The sequence below is a fragment of the Melopsittacus undulatus genome, chromosome 3 (genome assembly GCF_012275295.1).
Source record: "Melopsittacus undulatus isolate bMelUnd1 chromosome 3, bMelUnd1.mat.Z, whole genome shotgun sequence".
NCBI classification, from domain to species: domain Eukaryota; kingdom Metazoa; phylum Chordata; class Aves; order Psittaciformes; family Psittaculidae; genus Melopsittacus; species Melopsittacus undulatus.
The window spans coordinates 116,108,451-116,124,724 of record NC_047529.1 but is presented as its reverse complement, the minus strand read 5'-3'; the positions used below and the strand labels follow the sequence as shown (position 1 = coordinate 116,124,724).

Here is a 16,274-nt window from a genome sequence, read left to right as displayed (position 1 = left end):
ACATTACACCCTGAAAATACACTCGAGCACTGCTAACATAGCATGAAATCCTAGCCTAGGTGGACTTCAGAGGCAGCCAAAGCTCACCTTTTCCTCTGGATGCTTGAGTCTCTCTCCTTTCCTTTCATTTCCCCCCACTCTGAGTAGGAGCTGAACACTTTGGTTAAGGCCATAGAAGAAAGAACTATTCACTCCAGCACTTCTCACAGGCTTGAAGCCAAAACTCCCCACTCTTTGACTCCCCCAGGACTAAAACACAAATAAACATCCTGCAGTATCTTACCTTAAAGCATCAGGGGCCTTTCAAAGGAGCCAGGAGATCTGAGTGAGAACTGAAGTGGGTTAAGCAGAGGTATGACCCCTTTCTATCAGTTCTGGCAACCAATGGCAGAGGAGCAAAGCAACAACAAACCTGTGGCCAGGTTTATCAATGCCCTTACTCAGCTGGAATGTACCCACATGAAACCCCTACAGAAATCACTTGTCAATTCAATGTCCTCCACACCCTTTGCATCCCTCAAAATGGCATAAAGGTGGGATAGGGAAAGAAGCAGGTGAGATGTTTTATTGCATTCAGTTGTTGGCTCTGATTTTGAAATCACTAAGGCAACTCACCAAGTGTTTGGCAACATATGCAGCTGCTTACAATTTCCCATCAGATTTAAAGGAAATATAGACTGCAACATGCAACTTCAGAACCTGACTATGCGTCCATGCATGTGAAGCCCTTGTGCTCTCACTGGCAGCATCAGCACATGGCTAAATGAGAGTGTTTGAATTAACTAAGCTTTTACAATGCTGAAACAGTAATGCAAGTCTTGGTTTGCACTCTAAGATCTGCTTTCATGCCAGACATCCATGTACTAAACTCACCTCATACAATTCCCTGAGAGGGCTGAAGATAAGAAATGAATCTGCTCCATTAAACCCCAGAGAATAACCTCAGAGAACTAACTCTTGGTTGCTAACTGAGTAACACCAGAAAGCAGCCAACCACTGTATTCTGCTTATTTCCTAGCACTGGAGAGCTTTGGTAAGAGGTGCATGAACTGATCTGTCATCAAGCAAATAGTAATCTCCCAGTATTTTATTACTCAGTCTTAAACGGGGCCCTCTGGAGGGCATCAATTATTGGTAATGGGAGGCAGTAATTACAAAGTGAGGTATAGTGTAGAAAACATGACAAGTGAGTTAAAACAGTGCCTGGGGACCATTTAATATTGTGCTGGTGAGCACAGCATCCTATAAAACCATGTTAGGGAGAACAGATATAAAGCAGGAATCTAGTGCTGAACAGCAAAAGGGAACCCTGGAGCAGAAAATGAGGTTTCTCATGTCTCACATTAAGTCATAACCTTTCAGACTATGTCCCTTTATCAGAGCAGTAGATTCTGCCAATGCAGACCCCCCTGTGGACACACAGAGCTTCTTGGAGGTGCTGCAGGACTGGACACATTCTGTTAACACATAGTAATCACTGCACGTGAGAGGCTGTGTTCCATGGTGTGCCTTTTGGGTGCCATGTGGCTGATGGCAGTCTTGCTGAACACAGTGAGGAAGGGGCTCCACGTAAAAGAAGTTAAGCTGAGGAAATATATACTGTACATGTGCATAACACTGACATAATTCTGTTGTAGTTACGAACAGTTTCAGTGAGGTAAGAACAAATTACACTGAAGTATGGCAGCTGAAATATCAACATCTGAGCCAAGCGTGAACAGATACTCCCTGTTCTGAAGGGGCTATAAGAAACACTCAAAGTGCACAGGGAATCAGCTGTCACAGGGCAAGGCATATGGCTGAGAAAGAGGTAAGAGGCTTTGGAAAGCATCACTGAATTATTAGGAAGCCTCAACCCATGAAACATGGAACCAACCATTCTGGGCCACTGATGTTCCCACAGCCATCACTGTTGCATGACAAAGCATGATTAACAGCAGAGGAGATAGATTCAAGTGGATGGAAAAACCAGGAAAGCACTTGGGCATTCACCTGAATTGGCTGCTCAGTGCCACAAGTCTTCTGCCTTGAAGAACTTCATGTTCTTAGTAGGTAAAATGGGCAGATGGTGCTGGAAAAAGGTACATTTAACCTGATAAAAGACCAAGAGGGATGTACCTTGCAGAGCACAATAGACCTAACTGAAGTGCATTTGTTCATGAAACACCATTTGAAAATGCATAGAGCAAATTAAAACAATTAACTAGGGTTTTCATTTATTTTATTATTAATGTTATTATTAGGGAAATAGGATCAAATTGTGATAAAAGCTGATAATGTTTGGAAGATCTTTTGATCACAGTTTCTTAACACGATGGTAAAAATACAGCCGTGCTCACATGTGCACATCACTTCAGAATTGCTCATGAAAAGCAACTTCTGTCCTTATATAAGGACTTATATGATACCTAAGTTATTGCCAATAATCCCTTCACCTGTATGATCAAAAAGTCTCTATCAAATTTCATGGCTCTCGGCCATTCATCAAGTCCTTAAACAGAGCTGATGGACCTACCCCTAGAAAGGCATGAGCAAGGGTGCGTAACCTCTCAGTGCACTGACTGAATATGTCCCGAGTCCATACTGGAACTTAGCAAACTAATGGGATGACCAGAATTTACAAGGGAAATTTTGGCCTGGGCACTAGTGTCATTTACAGTAAGGGAGAAAAATATATATATATATTCATCTCTAGAGATTCTTTACCTCGCAACCCCATAGTGCACTTGGAAATTACTGTACCCTAAAACAGCTCTGATAAGCAAAGATGAAACTCAGCCAGCTAAAAGGGAACTAGCAGATCTCTTGCTTAGTATCAAATCCTGTTTTAAAGCTCTCTGCTCTTAAAGACATCCTGTTTGATGTTTAATCAATGAGCTGTTTGTAAGAGAAACAAAAATGGCCTGCAGTAAAAGGCATATAGGCAAAGCTGGAGTCACTCAGCTTTTAAACAGCTATAGAGTTTGGGAAATCCCCCAGATTCCTGTTAGGTTTGGTTTCTGTTTCTCTGTGAACAGTTTTCTGCTCTTTCTGGGAATGTGCCTTGGTTCAATGGTAGGCGGTTAGAGACTAAATAAATAATCTCTTTCTTCTCTGCTCTCCTCTTTACCTGGATGCTATCAAAGGAGTCTGCCTCTGATAAAGCCTTGTGTCTGTGTTAGCTCTCTCATCAGTAATGATGTGAGATTCAGGGATCTCAGGGGGTTGGTTTATGTGGTTTGTTTTGTTTGTTTTAGGATCTTCTTGCTTTTAAGGAGCAATCCTGCCCTAAAGAGAATAAGGACATGGGACAGGAGGAAATGTTTTGGATCAACAGTATCCTCAATTGGTGTCCTGTCAAATAGGCTCATCCTAAAACTAAGTGGGTTGCCCCAACACATGCATGCCTGCAAAACTGCCCATACCACTTCTTTTGGAAGGTTATTCCTGAGCGCCTTTCTTCTGACAGGTAGAAACTCCTTTGCATACATAGCTCAAAAACATGACCAAATCATATCTATTTTTCCTTCTACTAACATTACATGTTACCTACTCTTTCACTTACACAGTTTTTACTTTGCTGTAATTACATAGGCTTTGACTCTACCACTTCTCAGACTTTGTCTAAAATGAAGTCTCAAAAACTATATTCCTCATTCCCTTAGTCTTCCTGGTAGCCCTTCTGCATCCCTGGACTAGTTTGGGTTCATCTTCCTTTATCATGGCTGAGCAGAATTGTGTGCAGAATTCCAGATGAGGTTTTGCCAGGCCCTTGCATAATTACATTGCTGTTTCTCTCTTTAAGAGCACAAACACACAAAGAAACAACCCCATTACTACACATCTGAGTTCCTATTTAGCTTCCTTCTTGCCCCACTCTATTGGTGCCTCAGCATCAGTTACTAGTATGCCTTTGCTTCTTCATTCTGTTGTTGTTTCCTGTTGATGAGTTAAGTTTGTGACTGCATACTTTGCATCATGATGGGCTGCTAGATAATCACATCTAGGTTCCCTTTCCCACAAAAGCTTGGTCCAGGTGATCTTTCATCCCCTGCAGCCTGGGCTGTTCTATGATCCTATGATGAATCACCATGGCATTCCTACTTTGCGCAAGGTCATGCAGTTTCTTTTGCATGATATATTACTCTTCTTCTGTACTGATGGTTCCTTTGTATCCAAAGTCCTTGCCAAAGGTACTAACCAATAGTGGTATGTTATCAGCCCTTGAGCACCTCCACTTACAAGCCATTCTTTAGCCTGATCTCTACCTCTGTAAAACAAGCTATTGCCATTTTCCTTCAGTTTGTTCTCTGGTTATTTTTCAATTCTTGGACTATTTCACATCATCTCCAGCTGAAGTAATTGTATCTCATACAGTTTCACATCAAATATTTAAGCAGAGTCTTGTTGCTTATTCCTTATCCTGAATTATTCTACCCAAGCCAGATAACAAATCAGTATTCCCAAGCTTTACTTTACGATGGGAAGACAAATGTTTGCTGATGCCAAGGGAGAGGTTACTCACGAACCTTGCTTAGAATCACAAGAGTTCTGATGTTTTAATAATCTGGAATAATGAAAACAGGACAAGTTCATTAGGAGTCAGTTCAAGGAGAAAGTTCCTCCACATTATTGGAGACCTTTATCCAGAACTGAGTTCTAAGGGCAATGATCTGTGGCAGACTTAGTTGGACAGTACCCAGCTGAGTGCAGCAAGCTATACTGGCAGTCTATAGGTTACTAAACACATGCAATAAACCCTCTTCTAGCATAGATTTAAAAGAAGGCACCTATTAGAGATGTCATGTTCTGTTTGGCAACATGAAGAAGCCACTTCAGGATGAGGTAAGCTGTGAAATTGAAGTGCAATAATCATCTCTAGTTAACACCTTCAATGAATGTTTTCATTCTGTACCAGAACAGACCTCTGTGGTTTAGCTTATCCACTTCTAAAGAAAACTGAAATGATCATAGCATCCCAGACTGGTTTGGGTTGGAAAGGACCTTAAGATCATCCAGTTCCAAACCTCTGCCACGGGCAGGGACACCTCACACTACAGCAGCTTGCTCCAAGCCCCTGTGTCCAACCTGGCCTTGAACACTGCCAGGGATGGGGCAGCCACAGCTTCTCTGGGCACCCTGTGCCAGCGCCTCAGCACCCTCACAGGGAACAGCTTCTGCCTTAGATCTAACCTGAACTTGCCCTGTTTCACTCTGAACCCATCACCCCTTGTCCTATGGCTGCAGTCCCTGATGAAGAGTCCCTCTCCAGCATCCTTGTAGCCCTCTTCAGACACTGGAAGCTGCTCTGAGGTCTCCACGCAGCTTCTCTGCTCCAGGCTGAACAGCCCCAATGTTCTCAGCCTGTCTCCATACAGGAGGTGCTGCAGCCCCTGAGCATCCTCGTGGCCTCCTCTGCACTTGCTCCAACAGCTCCAGGTCCTCATGCTGAGGACACCAGCACTGCACACAGTGCTGCAAGTGGTGTCTCACAAGAGCAGAGCAGAGGGGCAGGATCACCTCCTTCGACCTGCTGCTCATGCTGCTTTTGATGCAGCCCAGGATACAGTTCCCTACAGCAGACCAAACAAACAACAGGTAGATAACTGATCATTTGCAAAAGCCATGCCAGCTATTTCCAGAATACTTTTGGTGCTATTTCTGCAGTGGTGAAAAAAAAGCCCCCAAATCCTACTCTGTTCTTATGGATTTCTTTCCACAGGGGCTATCTGGCAAAAAACCTTAATGAGTACCAGAAGAGAAGCATTCAGGGATGATTATTGCTATGGTTTCTTTCTTGAGAATGGCCCACTTCAAGTCAGCTTGTTGCTGTTCTTGAGTTAAACATTACCCAAGTGAGTAAGCACCGTGCCACGTATCCTCTGAGGCTGTTTCTGCTTCCAGTGAAATCAATGTAAAACCCACATTCCTGCAAATAATGAATCCAGATTCTTGCACTCCCTTATGGATGCCTGCCCCCACATGCCACATGCTGTATGTGCATGCAGGGCTTCTCCAGTGACCACTTGACAGGAACGCAGGGTTTACAAACAGAAAACTCCTACCTTCCTACCAAGAGAACAACAGCAGTCTTTGTAACAGTAAATAAACCCACCACTTCTCCTGCTTATCAGATGTGCTTCCTTCCTGTGACAGGAATTGTATCACTGCACTGATGGGAAGAAGAGAAAAGGGAGTTTTTTGAATGGTTCTTATTTCTATCACTTTCATTGAGGCAGAAATTCTAGACTGATTCACAGATGGAAACCCCAAATGCCATGCAGCAAAGTGTTCATCTACGGACAGGAAACAGCACTGGGTTTAGAGGCCAGAGGAAAGGTTATGACACTTTGAAGTACATCTTAAAAGGTGCACAGACACCTTCCTTAGTGTTGAACTGACAAAAGCAGCCACACACACAAGCCTTTAACCATATACAGGGTGTACCAGTGAAGCTCAACTTCTATGTACTCCCATGGACGAGCCTTGTTCCTCTAACACTGATACCATAGGGTGATGTTGTCACCAAGCTACACAGGAACAGAAGGAAATGGGGAAAAGGCAAAAAAGGGGCATTTGAAATAAAATGGTAAGAGAATGCAAAGGCTACTGCAAATACTGAATGCAGATGGGATCAGCAGGTATTGCAGGTGGAGCAGGAGGCAACTGTAAAAGGTGTAAGGGAAAAGAACATAAAGTCTGTCAATTAGGCTGGTTTAAATGTGTCTTTTAAAGGGTGCATTTTTAGCAAGATTCTGGATGTGTATAAGATAAATGTTCATTTTCATGTTTATATGCTTATCTTTATTCATGCTTATGAATGTAAAACACCAGTAGGAAGGAGCAAGACTTTCTAATCAGCTCCCTTGAGATGTAATAGTTGATGTCTCTTATACTCACAATAGCTGTTTTGGGAAGCCTGACTTTGCCTTGCTGTTCATTTCTATACCTTTGGAGGCTAAAGTTATCTTCTCAACATATAATCCATTTAAATCTGACCCAACAACAACTGAAAGAAGGGAATAGACAAATAGCTGGATTGGACCCTGTCTGCTCCTGCCATCGGTGCTTTTATCTGTGGGTAAGTTTACACTGAGCATTTTGCTTCTTCGTTAGAGTCACAGACAATGCAAACAAGAAGTTCACACAAACCAAATCTAGACAAACCGTAACCTTCATTGTCAACCTAAGAGGCAAACCCCAGCAACCCTCATCTACGTTACACATCCACAAACAAGACTTCACAGTGCTCCTTGCATGAGCCATCATCTGAACATAGAGGAGCTCTTGCTGGTATACCTGTGTCTGAATGTAACACATTCACAGGGAACAAACTGAACTAACTGGAAGCTTTCTGACCCTAGAAGACACCAAGCAGTGTTTTAGCCATACATAGGTATGAAACACTTCTTGTGACAGTGTAATACCTTGCTGCAAAAATAGAGCTTTGGATTTGAAAAAGAGCTTCCTGTTGCTTCCTTAGCAAATGGACCATTTCCTTTCTGTTCTCCTTTCTGGTTCCCTATTTCTGCACCCATTATCCCAGGCTCCAGAGCATACTTTCAGTTTTGAAACTCGTCTCAGAACATTAGTCACACAGTGTGCTGTTTGCAGGAGACAGCTCAGTTAATCTATTAAACAGAAGAATGATGCATAAGGCCCTTTGGAAATAGTGCTGGGAAAAGAAGTGATGCAGTGGATGAAGGAGGAAGCCGCAGCTCAAGCCTCAGGGAGTTCAGAGCCCACTGTCACTAAGGGACATGATGCACAGGCTGGAGCTACGCTTTGCAGCTGTATAAAGGAACTGGTAGCAATGAAGGCCCCTGCAGGGCTGTCAGCCCTTCCAAGCAGCATAACCTCGGTCTAGATTGCCATTGCCAGCACACAGGCTTGCTATGGGTTCAGCTGTTTTCCCCTGTACACTCTGCATAGACATTGTGCAGTCAATAAACCAAGAAACTCCAATGCAGAAACAGAGGACTAAAGCTTACATCGCAGAACAAGCACAGTGATTACTGATGGAGTGTACAGTAGAACTTAGATTACCAAATGATAAGCTGGAACCAGTTTCTGGAAGTTGTTTAGAGGAATAAATGTGTAAGGGGGAGGATTTTACCCAGCAAACTAGATCTCTGCTTTGAGGAGCAAGTATCTTTAGAAGGATTGTACTGGGATGGAGTATCTTGGACAAGGTGGTGAATCTTTCCTTCCATTTTCAAGGGGCTGCAGAGCTCCATAGCACAGACCATGCTTTTGCATCAGCCCCAACCTCCACTAGCTGTTTTCCATTCCCAGCCTCAGCTCAGTTGCACATACACAGTTAAGAGATGTGAGGCATCCTCACTCCATCCTAAGCTATACCAAATTCCTCCCATGGTGAATGTTGTTCATTTCCCCTATACCACTCCATGACACCTCTGCTGTACCCAAATTACACAGCAGCATCCAGGGCCTGAAGGTGAGTGGATGAAGGTGCTGAAGATCCTTTCTTAGGGGTGACATGCACATGGGTATCAAGGATGTTATCCCCTTTAGAAGGTAAAGTTGTCCACAGGGTTTCCCCAGTTCCATTCTACTGGAGACGCTAAAGAGGAAACAAAGATCTTTCAGCAATTGCAGATCATGTTCACTCTGCTGATAAGTGCTATGATCCTGGTGACAGAAGAAATGAATCCCACGTGTTGAACTGAAAAGAATCCAAATGCTGAGGTGAGAGCTGTCAAAGGGGTCGAGCTTCTTATTATCCAGAGGTGCTCTTTGACTGGGAAATACTGGGAGAAAACCACTCTTTGCTACAGCATTCCCACTTCTAGAGCCTGGCACTACTAAGAACCATCAGGGAAAGCAAACACGTTGCTCTGTGTATTTCTCACCAACGTTGTCATAATTCTAGTAAAGAAAATGTTTCCTTGCAAGCAGCTACCAAACATCTTCAGTGTGAACACAGAACAAAACGCTTTGCTAATTCCATTTGTTCTATCCATACACATCACTTTCAAGAAGCAATATGCAGGATGAAAGATCTTTGGGGTATAAAACACTCCAGGTTGGATGGTTGGGGGTATTAAAGAAGTAAAGATTGGGAAAACTCATTTGCTACAACACTTCCAAAGAGGAGCCAATGAAGAGGCAATCAGCAAATAATCAAACAGCTGACAGGAAGATCAGCATTGGACTTTGGATTTGAACAGTAGAGATGCCATAAGGACACTGAGTATCGAAGAAGGTGGAGAACATCACAAAGATAAGACATCACTTTTATTAACCAAAACTGTTTAAAGGAAAGAGAAAACAGCAGCCAGAACATGATGTACACGGGTGACAAGTGATAAAGGGTTACTGTCTGTGGACATGTGGCAGAAAGACATCCCTGCCCAGGGTGAGTACTTTTCCCTGTCTCCATTCCATTGGCGATGGTGGACTTTACCACTCTGACATGTCTGGATGCAAAACCATGGCTCAAAGACTCTACCAAATAAGAAGTCACAGTTCAAATTGTCTTTTATCCACACTGGTGTTTTCCTGAGATTCAGAAGACTATAACACTTCAACATGGAGAAGAGCTGTATGGTCGAGTCCAGCCCCCTTCCATGGAAGACCTGTGCCATAAGTAGGCAGTTCTTCAAACATCCCATTAGTGGCACTTTCACACATTCCATTTAAAGGCTTTCATCTTGGTAGGCAGCTGGTGAGTGCATCGGGCCTTGGTACGGTCACAAAGTTCATGGTGCAGTGCAATAGTGGACAGACCTTCTCATGGTCCTTCAACACTTCACTCAAGTGTTTCATTTCATCTGTTAGCTTGCCAATTTCTCTTTTCAGAGAGGTATTTTCTTGCTCAAGAGACTCGTATTCCTGGAAGGAGAGAAAGACAGAAAGCCTGCTCAGAATAAGAACATGCCTTTCAGTGCTTCCCACCTCAAGTATATTCATGTAACTGTGGAAAAACTGTTGTGGTCTCTTGCTACAACACACAAAATGCCAAGGAAAGACAGACACAGCCTGGGTGCTGGAGCAGGGAAAGTGCTTTACAACCCGTGCACTGGCCGTGCTGTGGCCCCTGAAGACCAGGAGATGCTGTTGGCCCTTGGGGCAGGAGTGGCTGTGTCCCCATGGTGGCTGGTGCCAGCCCTGGGCTGCTCCTGCTGGGAAGAGCTGAGCAGGGCAGCACTGCACAGTCAGAGCAGAGAGAATGAAAGCACTGACTGCAGGGAGGTGCTGGGAAAACCTGGCTCCTGGCATTGCTGGTGAGGAAAGGGGTCAGTGGGGGGAAAGGACGTTTATCTGGTGCACGGCTACCACAGCCTGCCCAGTGCCACCGGCTCAGATGCCCGGAGTCAGGAGCAGGAGGAGGGGGGTGTCATGACAGCTTGTCACCAGAAGGTCTGAGCACTGCCTTGGATACCCCTGACCTCAAAAGCAGAGCTAAAGGCTTCTCTAGCAGTGAATAAGCAGCTCTGAACTGCAGGAGTGTTGAGCTCTGCAGCCCCCATCTGCCATGGATGCGACACACGCGTGTCACAGCTTTTGAGAGCTGCGTGTCTCAAGTGTCCCTGTGCCAAGGCTTTGCATCCCAAAGAGGAGAGAGCTCCATCAGAGCCAGCCCATGGAGCCTGCCCCTCACTGCTGGCCCAGGGCTCAGCACTCACCCACTCAGCCTCACCTCCCTTCCAAGGCCCTTTATGAGGCAGCAGGGATGTGCAGTGCTCCTCAGGACAGCCTGGCACTGCCTCTGCTGCCTTTTGCTGCCAGAGTTTGCATCCCCTTCATCACCTTCCACCTCCCACCCACAGGGTACAATAAACACATTATGGTAGCCAAACTCCAGCCCATTGTCCATCCCTGACTCTACTCTCTTCTTCTTGCTCCATGGGGTTGGGTTTTGGAGTGAGGGTTACTCTCCCATTGCTCTGCCCCATTGCAGAGCCTATCAGATGGTTCTTGGTAAGAATGAATGCTCATCCAACCAGATCTGCCTGCACCTGGGGCACCAGCATGCCCGAGAATGAAGCGGCACAAAGAAGATCCTCAAGCTCAGGAGGAACATCGGAGCGGCTGCAGGATGGGAGCAGGCTCAGAAAGGATTCCACAGAGGCCGGGGGTTGCCCCTTTCCACAAGTACCAGCACCTGGCTTCCTCAGGCGCTGACTCACAGGAGATCAGGGAAAAACCAAACCCAAAACTCCCTGCGCTGCCCCTCTGCTGAGTGCTGCCAGATCCTTCCCACTGAGAAGAGCCTGTGCTGAACCTCCAGGGCTGAACAAGGGCCTCTGCCACAGCCACAGCAGCACTAATGCTTACCCCAAGAGCCCTGGCTACAACAAAAGCACTGTTGTGTGAGGTAGCTTCCCAAAGCAGACAAAGGGGATTCCTGTCCTCCGGCGTTTGCACTGGGGACGTGAGAAAACCACAGCACGTTGCTGATATTGAGAAATATTAAGAGTTTCTGGAAGAAACAGTTACTTTCATGATGGGTTTTTTGGAAACACCCACTATTATTTATCAGAGCACACAAGCACTACTGTAACTGAACCGAGCTCTCATGCTTGGAGGCTTTCAAGTTCCTAAGAAGCCTGGGTATTCCTGGCTCACCCTGTTGGTTTAGTACTGGCTTGAGCCAGCACTGCCAGTAAGCAGCATGGTCCCCTCCTCCTCCATCACCTTCTCCCTCCTAAGGCAGCAAGTGTTCACCTTGCTGCAGTGAACGTGACAAACTCAACGCTAATCCAGAGCAAAAGGGATTCAATGCACCCCAGAGGAGCCCTGTGCTGAGGCTCACTGGGTGGGCACCGAGCAGCACAAGATGCTGAGGCCAGGGCAGGACCACATCCCTTGGCAGTGTCATGGGTGGCAGAGCCGTCCTGTCCTGCACCACCAGGCACCCACAGCATGTGTGTGCCTGCCTCACACCACAGCTCGGAGCTGGGGGAGCGTGAAGACAGGCCCACAGCTCCTGCTGAAGTCCCTCTCACGGTGAAGTCCCATGCTCGGTACCAAGCCGTGCCTGCTGAGCATCAAGCACCCATTCACCTCGTGAAGTTTATCTGCTTTCTGAGTCTGCTTCTTCCGGCTCCTCTGTGCAGCCACTCGGTTTTTTTCTCTCCTCCTTACCTTCCTGTCATCTTCTTCATGACTCTGCAAGACACAAGCCAGAGCCCCTGGGCTAGTTCTTAGGGTGCACCTGGAGACACCTGAAGTCAGGCGTGTAACTGGTTCTGAGAAGGTGCACGTACAACCAGCATCACCACAGCACCTACCCCTGGCCATCCAACAACCCTCCCGGTGCCTGCGAAGGGCAGCGCATCCCCTGCTTCCCCTGGCTGCCGGTGGAGAAGGGAAGGGAAGGGAAGGGAAGGGAAGGGAAGGGAAGGGAAGGGAAGGAAAGGGAAGGGAAGGGAAGGGAAGGGAAGGGCTGCCCGACGTGTCTCAGCCCCATGCGCCCGCCCGTCCCCAGCGCCGAGCCCCGTCCGTGCCCGTACCTGCTGGCTGCCCCCCGCCGCCGGGACGGCGCACGACATCCCCGCCGCCTGCGGAGCCCCGGCGGGGAGCGGAGGGGATGCGATGGGAGCGCAGAGCGGGGCAGGACGCACCGCCCCGGGCCGCCCGGCACCTGGCACCCCCGGCCCGGGGCGGAGCTGCCGCCCCGCACCGCCCGCATGGCCGTCACATGGCGAACCGGCAGCGCCAGGGACCTGCCGGAGCCGGGGGGAAACCCGCACCCCCGGGGCCCAGCGCTGACGGGCAGGAGCTGCATGAAAACCCCCCTGGGTTGCCCCGGCCCCGCGGCTTCCCTGCTCCTGCCCCGTCCCCCCCTCACCTCCCGTCGGCCCGGCCCGCCGCGCTCCGCCATCGGCCCCCGAAGCGGTGCCAGCTCCGGGCAGTGAGAGCCGCGGCTCGCACGGCACCGGCGCTGGGAGAGAGCGGTTTTCACTTTCGCTACTTGCCCGGTTCCTTTAAATCGTAAGGAAACTCCACAGGCTTCTTGTAAAGGCAAAGCCGGGCGAGGGCTGCGGAAAACGCCGTTGCTGCAGAGCAAAATCTCTCTGTGCAACCACGTTTCCTTCAGCCCTCCAAACCCTTCCCTCCTGTTCTAATTCAACCGGTATTCTGGCCCTCTGCTCCCAAGCAATGGGAGCTGTTCACAGCAGCGGGTACTTCAACAGCATCCCTGCTCTACCATTGGTATCTGTAACCACTGCACACTCTGGGCCATGCTCAGCTTTCGGATAATGAATCAACCAGGTTGGAATGATTCGCGGATAGACTCCACAACTAGTTAAAGTTGTAAAGTAGGTATGCTTTTATTCAGCGCTGAGGTGCATGGGGATAGCTCCTCCAAAGCATGCACACCTCAGGGTTGTTCTCCCTTTACATTTATTCTCTTAAGGTATACATAGACATAAGGTTGCTCAGTCCGCCTATACATATTTAGTATCTATCCCCGCTTTGTATTATAATGAGCCAGAAGGTCCTTTGCACCCGCGCAGTGCCCCTTCTGGTCATGGGCAGGGGTCTCAGGATGAAGTAAATGAGTCTTCCTCTTCTTAAACTTTACACCTTTTAACCTTCAGACATGGCCTTAGGGTTTGGTCGGCACCCAGTCTGCTTCTCCCCCTCTTCTCAGCAGGACCAAACACCTGTGCTTTTGTCATGGTCTTAGGGCTTGGTCGCCCAGTCTGCCTCTCCCACGCTTATCAGCAGGACCAATCACCTGCTTTTGTCAGTAGAACTGCATCTGCTTCTCCCCCTCCAGCAGTAATCAATGCCTTGGCAAGGTGGCAATGGCAGGTACTTAGGACAGACAATACTTTTGTTTAAGCAAAGGAAATTCCTTTAACCCCCTTGTACAATTTCTCTGTATTACCCCCTGTACATTGCTTACCCCTGTATCAGGAAGAGACCTTTAAGATCATCAAGTCTAACTTTACATGAGGACTGCCAAGACCACCACTAAACCATGTCAGAGCTCTTAGGGGCAGACACAGAGGAAGGCAAAGTGCCCCCAGAATGGAAGGCACTCAGTCATAAAGCCCCCAAGTAAATTCTTATATTGGTCACTTCTCTCTTCTGGTTTTCCCAGGAGTTTGAGTCCTGCAGCTTCGAGGAATGTGAGGTTACAAACTGAGCAAGTATCAGCATCTGTTACAAATCTTCCTTTAGGAAGATCTGGCCAACACTTCATGCTGAAAGTGGGAGAAATGTGGTGCCTGGGACCCCAGGACTCTCTGCCACAGGTTTCCTGTTGGGCTGCAGCAGCAGCAGTCAGCATCACTGAGAACACTGAGCAGCACTTCCCAGAGGCAAGCACTTCTCCCTGCTCTTCCACCCCGAAGTAGCTTGTGCCTCCATCCTCCTGCCACACAGAGCTCCCCTAGCACTGACCTGTGAGCCTTCCTCGGCCTAACAACCATGGAGACTCACTTCACTACGGAGCACTGACCTCACCTATGTCCCCAGGCTGTGCTGGCTCTCCCAAGCATCCGACAGGGCATTCCCAATCCCTGCTTTCTATAAAAGCAGTCTGGCTTCTCCCTTCCTCCACCACCCAGTGTGCGGATGCGGGATGCTCACTAAGGGGGTGTGATGGAGGTGGCAGGAGGTGTGGGTTCAGCTGAGGGGATCCAAACCAATATCAGCAGGAAGACAGCCCAAGGTAGTGAGGGATCAGAGGGTAACTTGCTCTCAACCCCTCCTCTGCAACAGTCCAATCTTGCACTAACTGCTCACCATGTGGTTAAAGGAGTAGAAATATGGGCACAAGCAGTGTTTGAGCAGTTGTTTAAGAAATAAGCAGTGGGTTCCTTGTAGTTTAGGCACAGTTGAAATAAACAGGACCAGAAGATGGTATTTCCATAAGCTCGGGGAACAGGTATTCTCTTTTGCAACAAAATCCATGGACTGCATGGACAAACTAGCTCAACTGCCTTTCAGGGTGATCTGTGGGGAAAAACATCCCCTTCCACAGCAGGACTTTGAGCTGACCCCATATGGAGCTCTTATGCTGTTCCAGGAGCCATGCTGACTGCAGGCTGTCAGCAGCACCAAGTCCTGAGCAGCTTACCAAGAACTTAGCATCTGCTTCACTGAATGAGTCCTGGCACCTATAGAAGAAACAGGTTTCCAGGGTCCCACAAATATGGGACAAGTCATGGGACAGTCCCTGGAGCCCAAATGCAGCCTGGTCTTGTTCACAGTGACAAAGGAAACTAAAAGTCAGAATTTGCTTGTGGGAACATTTCTGCTGTGTATTAACACTATCTCTGGTACATCTGCAGAGATGCCAACACAGCAATTCCAGGTAATGCAGCAGTAACAGCAGCACTGTCTCGATGCAGGAGAGAAAACAAGCCCAGAGAGCAGCACAGTCAGCTGAGCTTACACTTTATAATGGCTGTTATCAGTGATTTTTGTCAGCACTGAAGCAGCCTACACACAGGCAGAGGAGAGCTGCTGAGCACAGCTCAGCACAGCAGCGGTCAGAGCACCCCAGCTTCCCCACAGTCAGTGTCCATGGGAAGCTTTCTGGAAGAGTGCTGTTTGTAATCCCCTGTGCTCAAATGACACAGAGCCAAAGTGCACGAGGATACAGCTCCAATGTGCAGCTTTTCACCCCCTGAGCGACAAGCGCATTGCTGACAGGACATGGTAATGAACAGTGAGATGTTCCACCTCGCCCTAAGCAGCTGAGAAACTCAGCCTTGGTGTGCAGATCTTCCCAAGCACCCACCACCATTCAGCTGTCTTACAAAACCCAAAGGCTATATAAAGAAAAACTACCAGACATTTCTTGATGCAACACCAATTGTGCCTGAACTAAAAATAAGACGTTTGGATGTTGTGACATTTCAGTGGAAGCCTTCATTAGCCCCTGACTTGCACAACGCTGCTGATTTCTGTGAAGTTAACTGAAGGACAAAAGGGATTGGAAAACCTGGAGTATTTCATGTGTTTCTGCCAATGGGAAGAGCAGATTCTCAGGCACAGCTAGTTGCAGATATCACTTGCTATAGAAATGAACAGCCAGCTGAACATTCAAGTGCTTTAAGCTCAGCTCACCAGGGAACTTGCATTTAAAGGGAGGTTCCTCTAACACCCTCCTCCATCACTTGGCCAACAGTAGCCATCAGAGGGTTTTAAGTTCATGCTTTATACACCGCACTTGGATTCTTGTTTTCTTTAACCTTCTTCACACTATTCCTTCGGCCAGCATTTCCAGACGTGCTCATTTTCTGCTTCCACCCAGCTGCAGTTGATACAAGGGCTGTGGAATAAGCTTAGGACATCCATTCCCACTT

The 16,274-nt window shown here is 47.5% G+C and overlaps 1 protein-coding gene across 2 annotated transcripts; it reads right to left on the bottom strand.

The window, feature by feature from the left end:
• Nucleotides 1-9,282: 9,282 nt before the first annotated feature.
• Nucleotides 9,283-12,846, bottom strand: BATF3 (basic leucine zipper ATF-like transcription factor 3). 2 transcript variants are annotated; one of them, XM_034060981.1, is made up of 3 exons: nucleotides 12,797-12,846; nucleotides 12,010-12,114; nucleotides 9,283-9,834 (listed from the first exon to the last, which is right to left on the bottom strand). In XM_034060981.1, exons 1-3 carry the CDS (start codon nucleotides 12,827-12,829, stop codon nucleotides 9,649-9,651), a joined length of 324 nt encoding a protein of 107 aa, XP_033916872.1. In that variant the 5' UTR covers nucleotides 12,830-12,846; the 3' UTR covers nucleotides 9,283-9,648. The 2 variants fall into 2 exon arrangements, with proteins under 2 accessions (XP_033916872.1, XP_033916871.1); XM_034060980.1 differs by lacking the exon at nucleotides 12,797-12,846 and adding an exon at nucleotides 12,459-12,537.
• Between the last annotated feature and the right edge of the window lie 3,428 nt (nucleotides 12,847-16,274).